Source organism: Phyllopteryx taeniolatus, chromosome 5, assembly GCF_024500385.1.
Source record: "Phyllopteryx taeniolatus isolate TA_2022b chromosome 5, UOR_Ptae_1.2, whole genome shotgun sequence".
NCBI lineage: Eukaryota > Metazoa > Chordata > Actinopteri > Syngnathiformes > Syngnathidae > Phyllopteryx > Phyllopteryx taeniolatus.
This window is the reverse complement of record NC_084506.1, coordinates 6,892,438-6,905,964: the sequence shown is the minus strand read 5'-3', so window position 1 is coordinate 6,905,964 and position 13,527 is coordinate 6,892,438. Positions and strand designations below refer to the sequence as shown.

The window sequence follows — 13,527 nt, the reverse complement described above, 5'->3', positions numbered from 1 at the left end:
ATCTGCCTCACAGTTCTGAAGACCGGGGTTCAATCCCCGGCCCCGCCTGTGTGGAGTTTGCATGTTCTCTTTTGCCATTGAACGAAAATGGAAAAGGGGAAACAAAATATATATATATATAGTACTTCCCAAAAGTGCAAAAGTCGGAGACAGTTGATCGAGGAACAGTGATGACGACGATGAATGAAATATTTAAGTCGCATTAAAGTAGAACATTACAACTCACTGTGTGTGTGTGTGTGTGTCTGTGTGCGCAGCAGCTTGTCAGAGCGTCCACAGATTTACTGAAGCGTCGCGCTCTCTCTCTCTCATTTAGTGTTTTTTCCCACCCCTCCTCCTGCGCTGTGTGTCTTTGGAGCACTGGTAACCTGGTAACCTGATGTCACAGCTCATCCTCATCCTCATCAAGTGCTTTTGTCAAGCAGCAAGACGGCACGATCAACACATGCTTCTCTTCTTCGGATGAACACGCTAAAATATAAATTATGAATGACAAAGAAATCATATTATGCAGAAAAAAAAAACAGATTTGTCTTTCATTTGTTTGTCATTGTTCAAATATCGCCCAGTACATTTCCCCGATTTTCATGATACATTTATTTTGTTTCAATGTGAAATTGGAACTGTGATTGCATAATTCATCCTACTGTGTGTTGTTATATGTCTGGCAACAACATCATACTTCCCACTTTTCACTTGTTGTACAAATTTTATTGGAGCATAATTAGACTACATTGACGACTTAGCAAATACCAACATGCAACATCTTACATTACATTTTAATTTCTTTGAATCCCTCCTCAATGTCGCTCTTTGGTTCTGCTATACTACATAAATAATAGTGTTTGTGTCAGTGTTTCTAATCCAAAAAATGTGAAAATATAAGTTCATAGACCTTGAGTTTGTTACTTTTTTTTCACACAACTAACACCAATATAGGGACTGTATCTAAAATGTAATAATGCTCACTTTTGAGTGACACTGTCAAAGATATATTAATACGACTATTTATTATTACTCCACTTGTTTCTGCTATTTTGACCACTTATGCACATGAGGGTCAAAATAGTAGCAGCAGCTCCGATTGATATGCAAGGGTACAAAATGTTTAAAAAAAAAAAAAAGTCACAATTGCAAACGCCAGAACGCACAAGGGAAACGCAAACGGCACAACATCGCGACATTAAAAGCACAACACAGCGACGTGAAGGCACGCCGGAAGTGAGAGCGGGACTCCCTCGACCGTCTAATTCGGCGGGGTTACGGGTGCTCCGATTGCCGACGGACCAGAAAAAGTGACTGAGGCGGGCAGTTGCACAAAGTTGGAAAAGTAAGTAAAAGTAAGCTATTTTGGCGCCACTTCTGAAAGTAAGCACTTTTACATTGTCATTCATCATCACTATTCAAACTTCGTTCATTCAAACTGATTTAGTCACTTGGTCCGTCGGCAAAATGGCGGACGAATAGTCCCGGCGCTCGGTTCCGGTGTACCTAACGCCACCGTGTTGCGGCGTTTGCAATTGTTCTGACCTGTCTGGGCCACCGTACGAGCGGGTGCACGAAGAGTCTTTAGCGCCCCCGCAGGCCATCGACATCACTGCACGCAGATGATTAGGCCTGGCAGGCGCTCTCAGGAGGCTTGAAGCAGCACAAAGAAGAGAATGAAGAAGAAGAAGACTCTGCAACTCAGCGTGATTGCTTCTCGGGCTCACTGGGGACGCAACAACAACTACAAAAAAAAATAAAATAAATATATATATATATATATACACACTGTACATATAAGTGTATATATACATACACGGGCTCTTATGAAAAAAGATAAGTGAGTCAATCTAAACAAGGGGTGGGAAAACCTTTGTGCTCCATTTGATTTTTTAAAACACACAGACAAGCCAGTTTATTTATAAATGTGGTTTAAAAAAAAGAATCATAAATATGTATGTAAAATACTTTGTTTTAATAAAATAATAAATGCTCATTTGTAGTTATTCATTTAACTACAACCAATTACTCAATAAAAATGTTTTCTATCTGTTTCTATTTATGTTTTATATTTTTTTTGTAATATTCATTACTATGAATTACTATTTATTAGGGCCTGCCCGATTAATTAGGCCTTCAAGTTTTTCGTTTTTTGCTGCTCAATTCAGATCCTAAACCAGGATGTCCATGTTATTCTTAGTCCGGAACTAAACATTTTTTAATCATGCATAAATAATGTTTTGCCAGTAACTTCACTTATTGTGTTGCATACAGTTATGGCCCCAAATTTAAAGATAAATTCATCAGTTAATGCATTTTTGGCATGTTTTTCTACATGAAAATTACTCTCTATTGTAAAGTTGAATACTAAAGGACAAAGTATTTTAAAACTGTCTGTACTGGGAGTTTGTCTGTACTTTATATCTTTGTTGTGTAAGCGTTAAGGGACCAAAATTATAATGAATCATTTTTCATAATGGGCGCTACTATTTATTATTTATTCATCCATCCATTTCCTTTACCGCTTCTCCTCACGCGGGTCGCGGGCGCGCCGGAGCCTATCCCGGCCATCTTCGGGCGGGAGGCGGGGTACACCCTGAACCGGTCGCCAGCCAATCGCAGGGCACATAGAAACAAACAACCATTCGCGTTCACAATCGCACCTACGGGCAAATTAGAGTGTAATTAAAGTTATTTATTTGTGATTTTATGCCAATTATTATTATTATTTATTTGTGATTTTATGCTAATTACTATTATTATTATCATGATCATTTCTGTGAAAGTTTCTCCAAGTCAATGCTGGGGGAAAAAAAATGCTCAAAAACAAAATTTGATTTGAATAATGTCTTTTTTTTTCTCTACAAAAGAAGAGGAAAAATGTGTTAAAATGGGAAATTGGATTTTTGTGCTGGGATAGAAATTTGTTCATATCTTGTCTGTACCTCTGGCAGGGTTGGTCCAGAGCGCCCCCTGTGGCCATGGGGGCTCCTCAGAAGGGGATCTTCCTGGCGAGCGGTATCTTCTTCTTGAGGGCGAGGGCGGCGTTGACCTGCTGCGCCGACAGCAGCGTGTGCCACTGCGCCACGGGCCGGCGCGGGTTGGTCAGCATGTCGGCCCAGTGCCTCAGCCCGTTGCCCGACGCGTCGCAGCCCAGGAAGATCTTCCCCGTCGGGTCGTTGGGCGTCATCGGGTCGTGGTCCCACACCGAGATCACCAGGTTGACGCGCTGAGGGCAGATCCACAAATATACAGCTGTTTCTTTAATGTTGGGTGTGCATTTATCATGACTCATCATGAATAAATGCACACACAACATTCAAAAACACGTGTAAATCGCAGATATATTTGTGTACATAATTTTGAGACAAATCCCTCCCCATTCTAGGTTGATGTTGATGTTGTCGGCCGCCATATTTGATGTGGCAAAGTGCAGAGATCAGAAAAGATGAAAGGATGCCCGTGTGTGCGTGTACATAATGTCTCCATATACGTTGTGTGTATGTTTTGGCGCCCCCTACCTGAATTTGCGCCAGGGTGACCTTGAAGGCGAACCCCTCGTTGTAGTACGGGTTGAGCGTGTTCTTCTTGATGGATGTCTTCTTCTTCTTCCACTTGCGCTTGTCCAGAGCCAGCTGCACCTTCACGTACGGATCTAAACAACACAACAAGAAAAATGACAATTATTATTCATATTCATCACTAACACAGCGAGCGGCACGGCGGCCGACTGGTTAGCGCATCTGCCTCACAGTTCTGAGGTTGCGGGTTCAAATCGAGCCTCGCTGTGTGGAGTTTGCATGGTTTCCCCGTGCCTGCGTGGCTTTTCTCTAAATTGTCCGTAGATGTGTTTGTCTATATGTGCACCGCAATTGGCTGGCGACCCGTTGAGGGTGCACCCCGCCTCTCGCCCACAGTCAGCTGGAATAGGCGGCGGCACGCCCGCGACCCGAGATGAGGAGAGGCGCTACGGGAAATGGATGGATGGGTCACTAACACGCTTGTGATGACAATATTCCCGCATAAGGTCGCGCAGTACTTAGACTGGAAGTGAGACCTAGCTAGATTAGGACCTAAAGTTTAAAGTTGTTTCTTGACACTCCAGTCGAGGTTCACCGTAAAACTAAACTCGCACCGACTGAATGTTCAAATACATCACAGACTTCATTCCTTTCTTCGGTTCTGTTTACAAAAATTGCGAGCTCAAAGCTAACACACAATGAATGAAAAACACCATTGACGAGCTCATGAAAATTTGCATTTCTCAAAATAATGAATATAAGGTACACAAACGCTGTATAAACATACAAACAGGAAATATAACAATAACAATATCTTCAAATTCTATGAAAAACAAGTGATAATAGCAATAGTTGATCGTGACTTCTACTTTCTTTGCTACTGCAAGTGGGTGTCTCACTGCGTGTGTCACACTGCCCCTCAGAGGCCAAGATGGGTACAGCAGGAGCAGCGACCGTCGATAAAACTAAACCCCGTTGCATCAAGGAGGTCAATACCTACTGTTGCCGATTATTGTTCTCTGTTTGAGTAATATCACTTGATCAAGCCTTCTCTAACATTCCATACTGCATAATAAGTAAAGTATGTATGATTATTGCTGAAATCGGATGGGATCGATATCAGTATTGGTCAAAACTCAAGGCTGAAATATCGGTATCGGAAAGGAAGTGAAAAAGTTGGATCGGGACATCCCTCATTATAACCTAACATAGTTGGACAAACTCATAAATGTAGTTATATTACAATCTAAACCATTTTAACTTCGAGCAATCTGACTAGACCAAGTCAAAATAAAAGCTAGTCTAAATTAAACTACATCCTAACCGTAGCTAGACGAGTTACCTAGCCGTAATTTGTCCAGAATATAGTTTGACTCGGACCTAAACCTCATTGGACAAAAATCCTAATCAGAATTTGACTAAAACCGAGTCCTTGTTAATCTACATCCTAAATCTAGCTATGGGAACACCAAGACCTAGTTGGTCCAGTATGAAGACCTCGTTTGACTTGAACCAAAACCTAGTTAGACTAGAACCTAGGCCAAGTTTGCCTATAACCTAAGCCTAGTTAGACAGCATCCTAAACCTAATTAGATTAGAACATAAAGCTAACACACACAAGCTCATGGACAACAGTGCAAGATCCAATTAATTGCGCTGATGTCATCCTGATCCCACCCACGTCAGAGCTGTTCCTCATATTTTGAACCTCTCATGTAGCTGTTCACTATGAGTTACAGGCCCCGCCCCGCTGAGGATCCAAGTCGTGATCGATTGATTGATTGATTGATCTGACCTGAGCTTCCGTCCAAGTCGGTGCTCTTGAGGTTTTTGGCCTCCAGGATGACGACTGTCAGTTTGCTGGATGTCGGAACGTAACGCAGAGAGAAGCAGATCTCACCGAGGTTCTCCTCCTGGATTCGTTAGAAAAAAATGGGGTGACGTTCCAGAACTAGTTCTACAGGTTCTAGACTGACTTCATTAGGAAAATATGCAAATGACCCGTTGTGTTTTTGGAACATAGTCGCCTGCTTACTTTTTATGTACTTTAAGATTTTGGTTCTAGTCTAACTAGGTTTAGGATGTAGTCTAACTTGGCCCATGTTCTAGTCCAACTCTGTTTAAGTTACATTTTAAGTAAATCTAGGTTGTAGTCGAACTAGTTGAGGGTCTAGCTTATTTTTGGATGTAGTCTAACTGAATTTAGGTTCTAGTCTAACTACCTTTATGATGTAATCCAATTTGGTCCAAATAGTCATTTGGGTAGGTAGTAGGTAGGTAAAGTAGTACTGGTCTAGGCTCTCCTCTAACTGGTCCTCTGTAGTTTAAGTAGGTCTAGTCTAACTAAATTTAGGTACTAGTCTAACTGTGGCGGCACGGTGGACGACTGATTAGAGCGTCAGCCTCACAGATCTGAGGACCCGGGTTCAATCCCCTGCCCCGCCTGTGTGGCGTTTGCATGTTCTCCCCGTGCCTGCGTGGCTTTTCTCTGGGCACTCCGGTTTCCTCCCACATTCCAAAAACATGCGTGGTAGGTTAATTGAAAACTCTAAATTGCCCGTAGGTGTGAATGCGAGTGCGAATGGTTGTTTGTTTATGTGTGCCCTGCGATTGGCTGGCAATCAGTTCAGGGTGTACCCCGCCTCCTGCCCAATGATATGATGACATTTGAGTGTAATAATATTCAGGTTCTAGTCAAAGTTTGTGGTGTTACAAGTACTATGTTCAAATCTAACTAGGTTTAGCTCCAAGACTAACCGGAATTAGAAATCCAACAAAGTTTAAGTTCTGGCCTAACTAGGTTTAGTATGTTGTCTACATAGGTTGATGTTTAGGCTCGTCTAACAAAATTTAGGTTCTAGTCTAACTAGGTCTACATTCTGGTCAAACCACACCTAGGCTCTAGTCTAACTAGACTACACTATTGTCAAACTAGGGCTTGGTTTTAAACTCACATTTAGTTTTTAGTCTAGGTGTAGGTTTAGGGTGTAGTCTAATTAGATTTGGGTACTAGTCTATGGTTCTAGTCTAAGCAAATTTAGGTTCTAGTCTACCTAGATTCAGATTGTACTCAGACTAGGTTTAGGCGTAACCTCCATGTTGGCAGGCTCGTGAAGGTCCCTCCACTCCTCGATGACGTGATTCCAGTCCACTTGTCCTAGTTTTAGGCGGAGCTCTCCGATGATGTCGTGTTGGGAGAAGCGGTCGAAGTCGAAAACCTGAAGCACAGCCGTCGACTTCACCAAAGTCGGCTTGGAGATCTGACAACAAAATAAAAACACTTCATTGAACCTTCAACTACATTTGGGTTCTAATCTACTTTTACATACTGCAGGCTGATGTACTAAGTTGATTTACATTCTGGAGTTCATGTCCTAGACCCACTAAGGCTAGGTCTAGACTAAATGAATATTGTAGGTCTAGGTTCCAGTCCAGCTAGGTCCAGGGCTAATATAACAACTTTCTGGTTCTAATCTAACTTGGTATAGGTTTCAGATTTGAATCTAATTTGGTTATATTTCAATTATAGACTAAACAGATTTAAGTTTTAGTGTAGCTAGATTTAGACTCCAGTGTAACTAGATTTCACTTTCAGACTGACTAGATTAAGGTTATAGTCTAACTACATTCATGTACCATTCTCCCTGGGTAGGCCTATAGGTTCTAGTTTGATTAGGTTGAAGTTTGTAGTGTAACTTGGTTTAGATTCTAGTCTGAATATAAGGTAGGATGTCACCTAGGTACAGCCTGTAGTCTAAATAGGTCTCTGCTCTAGTTTAACTAGATTTAGGTGACTGGAGCCTTGCTGTTTGTAGCTTTTCCTCCTGGTGGTACCTGGAAGTTGAAGGTCTCGTTAAAGGTGGCATTGAGCGTGTTCTTCAGGACTTTGGTCTCACAGGTCTTGGTCTTGTCGGGTAGGATGTAGACCTTGACGTAGGGGTCCGAAGTTCCGCCCAGGTCCATGGCCTTCAGGCTGCTAGCTTTCTTCACGCCCACTGTTAACTAGACACACGCGGGCACGTGCCAGTGAGCCACGCGTCGGTACTATTACAACAAAACCGAAAATGAGGAAACCAAGGCTGAAAGAAAAATCTCAATTAAAAGTCAGCACTCTATTTTACAATCAAACAAACAACACTACTGATAGATTGGATTGGATAGTTCAAGCACAGACACTAGTTTAGCTTTTTTCCGATTTTGTGCAATGTACTTCTAGTACAAATATCGATGATTAGTGATTTATGCTGCGTTGACACTGGACGCAAAGCGAACGTTCGACTCCGTGGCTCCACATCGCGTTTAGCCGCATTAGCTAGCCAGCTATCGCTTGTAGGTAGCTGGGGCGGCGCTGGCCGCAGCTTTTGCTTGTGTCATCACAACATCCAGTTTCGTTCGTCTTGTTTCGGTGACAAAAAATCTTTTGCCCGAAACCCGAAAATGCACTTCGGAGCTAAGATTTTCCAGGGACCGAATTTTCAGTGCATCCCTAGTGCAAATACTGTAATGTGTAATGGGCGCTGCCATATTGATTGAACGCGTGGCCGGATAAACCAGATAGTGACATCACGTGTGGGCGACACAGCACACTTAGTATTGATAAGGCCAACGTAAATGCTTCTAGCGTTGATCCTGAAAGGATTCTGCCGCATCGTTTAGAAGCAACATGAGCAAACAGGCCGAGAGAGATTATTTTTTTGAATTCTTTCGATTTGTTTTGTTTTGGTTTTTTTCGTTTTGTAGAAAAAGTCTGTACAGTGACAGGGAAGGGCGCCATATTGTTACCCAGCTTGACATAACGCCACTATGCAATGCAAAGGGTTAGGGTGTATTTTCCAGCTTTAAGATGCTTTTCCCCAGCTAAACTAATTAATTACTACCAATCAGGCCCTATAAATTAAATTCTGCGGTGTTTCCTTTAATCAGCATGTACTCCTTTGTTAGCATGTGTGCTAATTTGTTAGCATCTGACCTTATACATTAACATGGATCCCCTCTGTTAGCAAGTGAGCTTGTTAATTTGTGTCTACTCATTTGTTAGCATGCGAGCTAAGCTTGTTTTTCAGTGTGTTGTTATTTTTTTTTTAAGAAGGTGAGCTTGTTATTAAACATGCACTCCTTAGTTAGCATGTAAACCTATTAATCAGTCTGTGCTCCTTTTTTGGCACATGACCATGCCAATTAGTTTATTGTAAACTTATATTAGCATGTGCGCTCATCTGTTAGCATGCTTAATCATTACAGCTGCATTCAAATCTGCTCGGAAGTCAGAAATTTGTGACAAAGAAACTCCACAGCAAAATGTAAACAAAAAAAATACCCTCTAGGTTTTGACTGGATAAGAGAGATTGTAGATAGTTTCAATTAAAAGGCCCTGTATGTTAGCGGGATGGTGTTCAAATAATTCGGTCACCTCAGCGAGAGCAGCGTTGAACTCCAGCGAGTACAGCAGTTTCCCTCGTGGCTGCTTGGTGGCGCCAGAGTTCACGTCACCAGCGCCGGGTTGCACCTGATATTGACAAACATTACGACTGCACCGAAAAAAACAATGACTGTTCCAAAGAAACAACACGACAGTAGCAAACAAACAATGGGCTCATCTCAAGTCTCTTAATGTCGGCGTTCCTTGCTCCTCATCACTCCCAACATTGAAAGCGACCCGGAAACTGTTCTTACGCCGCCATATTAAGGAGCATTGAAACGGTCCCCTTCCCCATTCCCCCGAGTGAGGCGCAAGTGCCAAATGCTCAAATTGTTACTTTGCGCACATACCGGATAAGAGAAACGAGATGAGCCCAATCTGAACATCCCAAGCAAACAATATGACGGGTCACGCTTCCGAACAAACATTCGGATTGTCTGACCGACTGTCCGGTGGTTCTTCTCACCGGCTCGGCGTCGGTTCGTCCGCCGTGCGGCTGGAGTCGAACGAGGGCGTCCGGCCGCTTCTGCCGTCGCTTCTTCCTTCGGAGTCTGCAGCAGCACACGCACACGCAACACACCGCGAGAGCGAGCACGATCGCGCCCAACGCCAGCAGCAGGTAGACGGCCCACGGAGGCACTGCCAAACACGCTTCGGTTACTTCTCGGGCCCATCTCAAGTCGTTCTTCAAACGAAGAACAACCAGGAAGGGCAAGGAGTAGAAAATACAGTAAATGTTCCACTAAAGTGCAGATACCCCAAATTTCTACTAAAGGTAACAAACTGTGTTTGTACTCCATTACTAGACATCTCTGAACTAGTGTCTAGACCAACTAGATACATACTAGTGTGTCGATTTAGTTTTCAGTCTCATTTGATTTAGTTTCTCATATAAGTCGATTAAAGTTTCTGGTCTGTTTGACATTTAGGTTTAGGTTCTAGTTCAGGTTCTAGTCTAACTCGATGTAGGTTCTCAACTAACTAGTAGGGCTACTGGATTGCAGTCTAAATAGTAGAAGGTGCGTGGATTAATCGCTCTCAGTCCAGTTTAGTGATTATTGATTTGATTTTGGCTATTGTGCTTAAATGAGGACTTTATCGATATGGCTTGTGAAGGTGAAATCCGAATCAAAAGGTTAACGAGTTCAGATTTTGAGTTATTCAGTTGGAGAAAATTTTGTGCCATCCAGCACTTAGGCAATTTCTGCTTCTAGGGTCCTCTGATCTCAAGGGAAGGTATGGCTGCGTGTCGTCTGCGTAGCGGAGAAAGGACATTTCTTGGCGCTCTATTATTTGGCCAAGGGGTAGCATATTAACAGAAAATACAATTTGGCCTAAAACTGAACCTTGCGGTACACCCCAGGCAAGGGTAGTGGTGGATGAGCAATGAAAGTTTGTTGTTTTGTTTGTAGTGCAAAGTAAGTAGTTTAAGGTTCTAGTCTAACTAGGTTTGACGTTTAGTCCAGGCTGAGGTCCTAGTCTAACTAGATTATGGTTCTCAAGTAGCAGTAGGTTCTACTCTAACTAGGTCTAAGTAATTGTAGGGTCTCGTCTTACTAGGAAGGTCTAGCTAGCCTAACTAGTACTAGGTCCTTTTAGTAGGTATAGGTACTCGTTTAGCTGGGTCTGAACTAGTTTTTCTGCCTATGTTGTAGCCAGGCGTGCGTGCGTGTGCATAACCAACACGGAATTCTCTCGACGATTCCGTGTACGAAGTCGCTGGCTGTGGTGTTCGTGGCGAAGACGTCAGAGATGAATGAAGAGGACGAGGATGATGAGAAAGAAGATGAAGGACGGAGCACATTAGATACCGCAGCGATGCTCGGCGACGACTTCATCGTGAAGTTGAGGACCGAGGGTCTGCAAGGGAGACGAGGAGGAGATCACAGCACTTACTTCGTAGAGTCAGAGGCGGTGCTAGACCGAACGGCGCCCTGCGTGACGGGCGTCTATTGCGCACCGCTGCCACCCGCGCAGAATGCCGCCCTTAGCGGCTGACCGTATCGCCCGGAGCAGAAAGCGCTACTGCGTAGAATACACATCCGCCCACATGGGGCTCGCTGTCATTTTTGTGATGCATTCCAGTTCAAATTGAATTGATGACGCTCATCCCACACACGCGCACGCACACACACACACACACACGTTACTGTCAATACATTTGATTCAACTCATGTCAATCAAAAATGACTAAAGTGGACCGGGTCGGACCGTGATTAGCAAAAATGCGCAGAGAATTGACGGCCATTAGTAATTGCATTTTTTTTGCCCAACCTCAAACATTTTTGAATTAGCGGGCATAAACCGCTTCTGAACGTTTTTGGAGTTGGTTCCTCTTAAAATGGAAAAAAAAAAAAAAAAAAAAATAGAACAACTTGGGAAAAAAAATGTGAAAAAAAAATCTGCGGATACGTGAACCCGCAGGTGCCGAACGGCGAGTATGCGGTGGTCCGCTGTCCTGTATATCACTGATTCTCTGTGTGGTACACATACTCCCACTCGTGGTACGCCATTCACTGCGCCAGTACACTTCAGTTGTATTTAACTTGAAGCTCAATACATATGATAATAAAAATGTATTCTTATTTTATTTAACTTTTATATCAGTAAAGTTTTTATTTAAATTCTATGTGCAACACAGTTTAATTGAATCATTACTGTCGGTTCATTTTTTTCCCAATTTTTCCAAATACTCAACATTTTGAATTTATTCCCATAAAATAACTTTTTTTTCTTATATTTTGACTTTGTTATTTTCATGTAATTTAATGACTTTACAGTTGTTTATTTGGATTTGGATCCATTTTTTTTCAGATATTCCTTGTGGTATTCCATCTTTGGTCTCGAATAATTTTGGGATTATTATTATTATTATTTTTTAATAACCTTTCAACTTTATTCCTGTAAAACTTGGAGTGTTGGTTTCCACATAATATCACAACTTTGCCATGTACATTTCTTTCTCGTAATATGATGACTTAATTTATGTACCATATGAAATTTGTACGTATCCAATTTGGATTTGATTCTAGAAAATGTCTGTGTTATTTCTTGTAATAGTACAAGTTTAGAAATACAGACCGTCTCGCTTATTTTATCTATTACATCTTACATATTTAGGCTTACTGTACTCTGCTCCTGAATTTGAATGTTGGTACCCTGTGTAAAAGTTTGACAACCACTGCTGTGTATCATGCGCATGCATGATTTCCTTGCGCGGGCCACATAAAATGATGTGGTGGCCCAGATCTGGCCCGCAGGCCTTGAGTTTGACACCTGTGTTCCAGTCTGACTACGTCTAGGTAGTCGTCTAACTGGAGTTCAGTTATAGGCCAAGTAGGTTTACGTCTTCACATAAGGTTTAGATTCTAGTCTAACTAGGTTCTATTCGAAGTCGGTTTAGATTCTAGCCTAACTTAGATCCTACTCTTACTAGATTTGGGTGTAGTCTAACTAGGTTTGAGGTCCGCTATAAATGAGGTTAAGTTGTAGTCAAACTAGGGTTAGGTTCTTAGCTCACCAAGTTTAGATTCTAGTCTAACCTGGTTTGCGTTCTAGTCTAACTAGGACTAGGTTCTAGTCCGGCGAGGTTGAGAGTGTAGGCTTAAGTAGGTTTAGGTTATAGTCTAGTCCCAATCGATCGAGGATCTAGTCAAACTCAGTCCTATTCTAGTCCCGTCATACTAGATTTCAGTCCAAATAGGTTCTAGTCTAACTAGATACAAGTCCTGGTTTAATAAAACTAGGCCTAGGTTGCAGACTTAAAAACGGATCAGTTTTGGTGACATTTTGGAAAAACTTTGGAAAAATACAATCCAGTTTCGACACATCCAAACGCTCTCAAGTGAGAAGACGACAAACTTTTGTTGTGGCGTGTCGGGCTGCGCGGGGCTTCATGCCAACGCAAAGGAAGCAGATCTCCATTCTCCTGAAAGCAACACCCGACGACCCGAGAATAACGATGTAATAACGGATAGTAACAACGCTACCTGAACGCACGGTAACAGTGTTTTCCCCCCTCTTCTTTTTTGGGCTCCTCTCGCTCGTCTTCTGCCTTCCCCGCGGCTCGCTCGGGCTCCAACCGGCGGTGGCGCCACGCCTGCTCAGCACACACACCTTGCGCAAACAGCACAGGGGCCTTTTCGTCGGAAGGGAACAACCGCTGCGTCTCTTGTCAAACCAGAAAAGAACACTTTCGTTATGTCGTTGTTCCAAAAATTCCCCACCACCCCCCAAAAAAAAGGTTTTCATTCAAAACGTAACATTTTTTCCCCTCTAAAAATGGGACATCCCTTCTGTACCGATAACGACGTTGTCCCAGAATCGCTCGCTGCGTGTCTGAAGACCAGAGTACATTGGTTACTTTTCCCTTTTCATCGTCTTACGTTCAACGGTTCTGGTCGCGTTCTGTTCATTAAGGAAACTGAAGAACAAGAAAGGCCGGCCAACCAACACCCAGACACTCCGGCCTCACGACTTCCAAGTTCAGTCAGGTCTGAATTTGGAGTCCAGTGAGGTTCGACTTCTGTTGTCAAGGTCTTTGTTCACTCTTTGTTATATTGCAGCCATTAGTTAAAATCAAATTCATTTTTTTCCTCACTA

General features: G+C 42.6%; 1 protein-coding gene across 1 annotated transcript; it reads right to left on the bottom strand.

The window, feature by feature from the left end:
- Positions 1-529: 529 nt before the first annotated feature.
- syt8 (synaptotagmin VIII) lies at positions 530-13,099 on the bottom strand. Its single transcript, XM_061772778.1, has 10 exons — positions 12,915-13,099; positions 10,610-10,785; positions 9,392-9,564; positions 8,917-9,012; positions 7,341-7,508; positions 6,599-6,766; positions 5,302-5,419; positions 3,507-3,640; positions 2,931-3,214; positions 530-1,729 (listed from the first exon to the last, which is right to left on the bottom strand). The coding sequence occupies exons 2-9, from the start codon at positions 10,761-10,763 to the stop codon at positions 2,978-2,980; spliced, it is 1,248 nt and encodes a 415-aa protein (XP_061628762.1). The 5' UTR covers positions 10,764-10,785; positions 12,915-13,099; the 3' UTR covers positions 530-1,729; positions 2,931-2,977.
- Between the last annotated feature and the right edge of the window lie 428 nt (positions 13,100-13,527).

What these genes read in the sequence shown, in the direction of transcription:
- syt8 (XM_061772778.1), bottom strand. Translation starts at nt 10,763, where the DNA reads ATGAAGTCGTCGCCGAGCATCGCTGCGGTATCTAATGTGCTCCGTCCT. An exon ending in TCAACGCTGCTCTCGCTGAG is followed by an intron (nt 7,509 to 8,916) that starts GTGACCGAATTA and finishes GCGTGTGTCTAG; the next exon opens with TTAACAGTGGGCGTGAAGAA. An exon ending in ACGAGACCTTCAACTTCCAG is followed by an intron (nt 6,767 to 7,340) that starts GTACCACCAGGA and finishes TTTTGTTGTCAG; the next exon opens with ATCTCCAAGCCGACTTTGGT.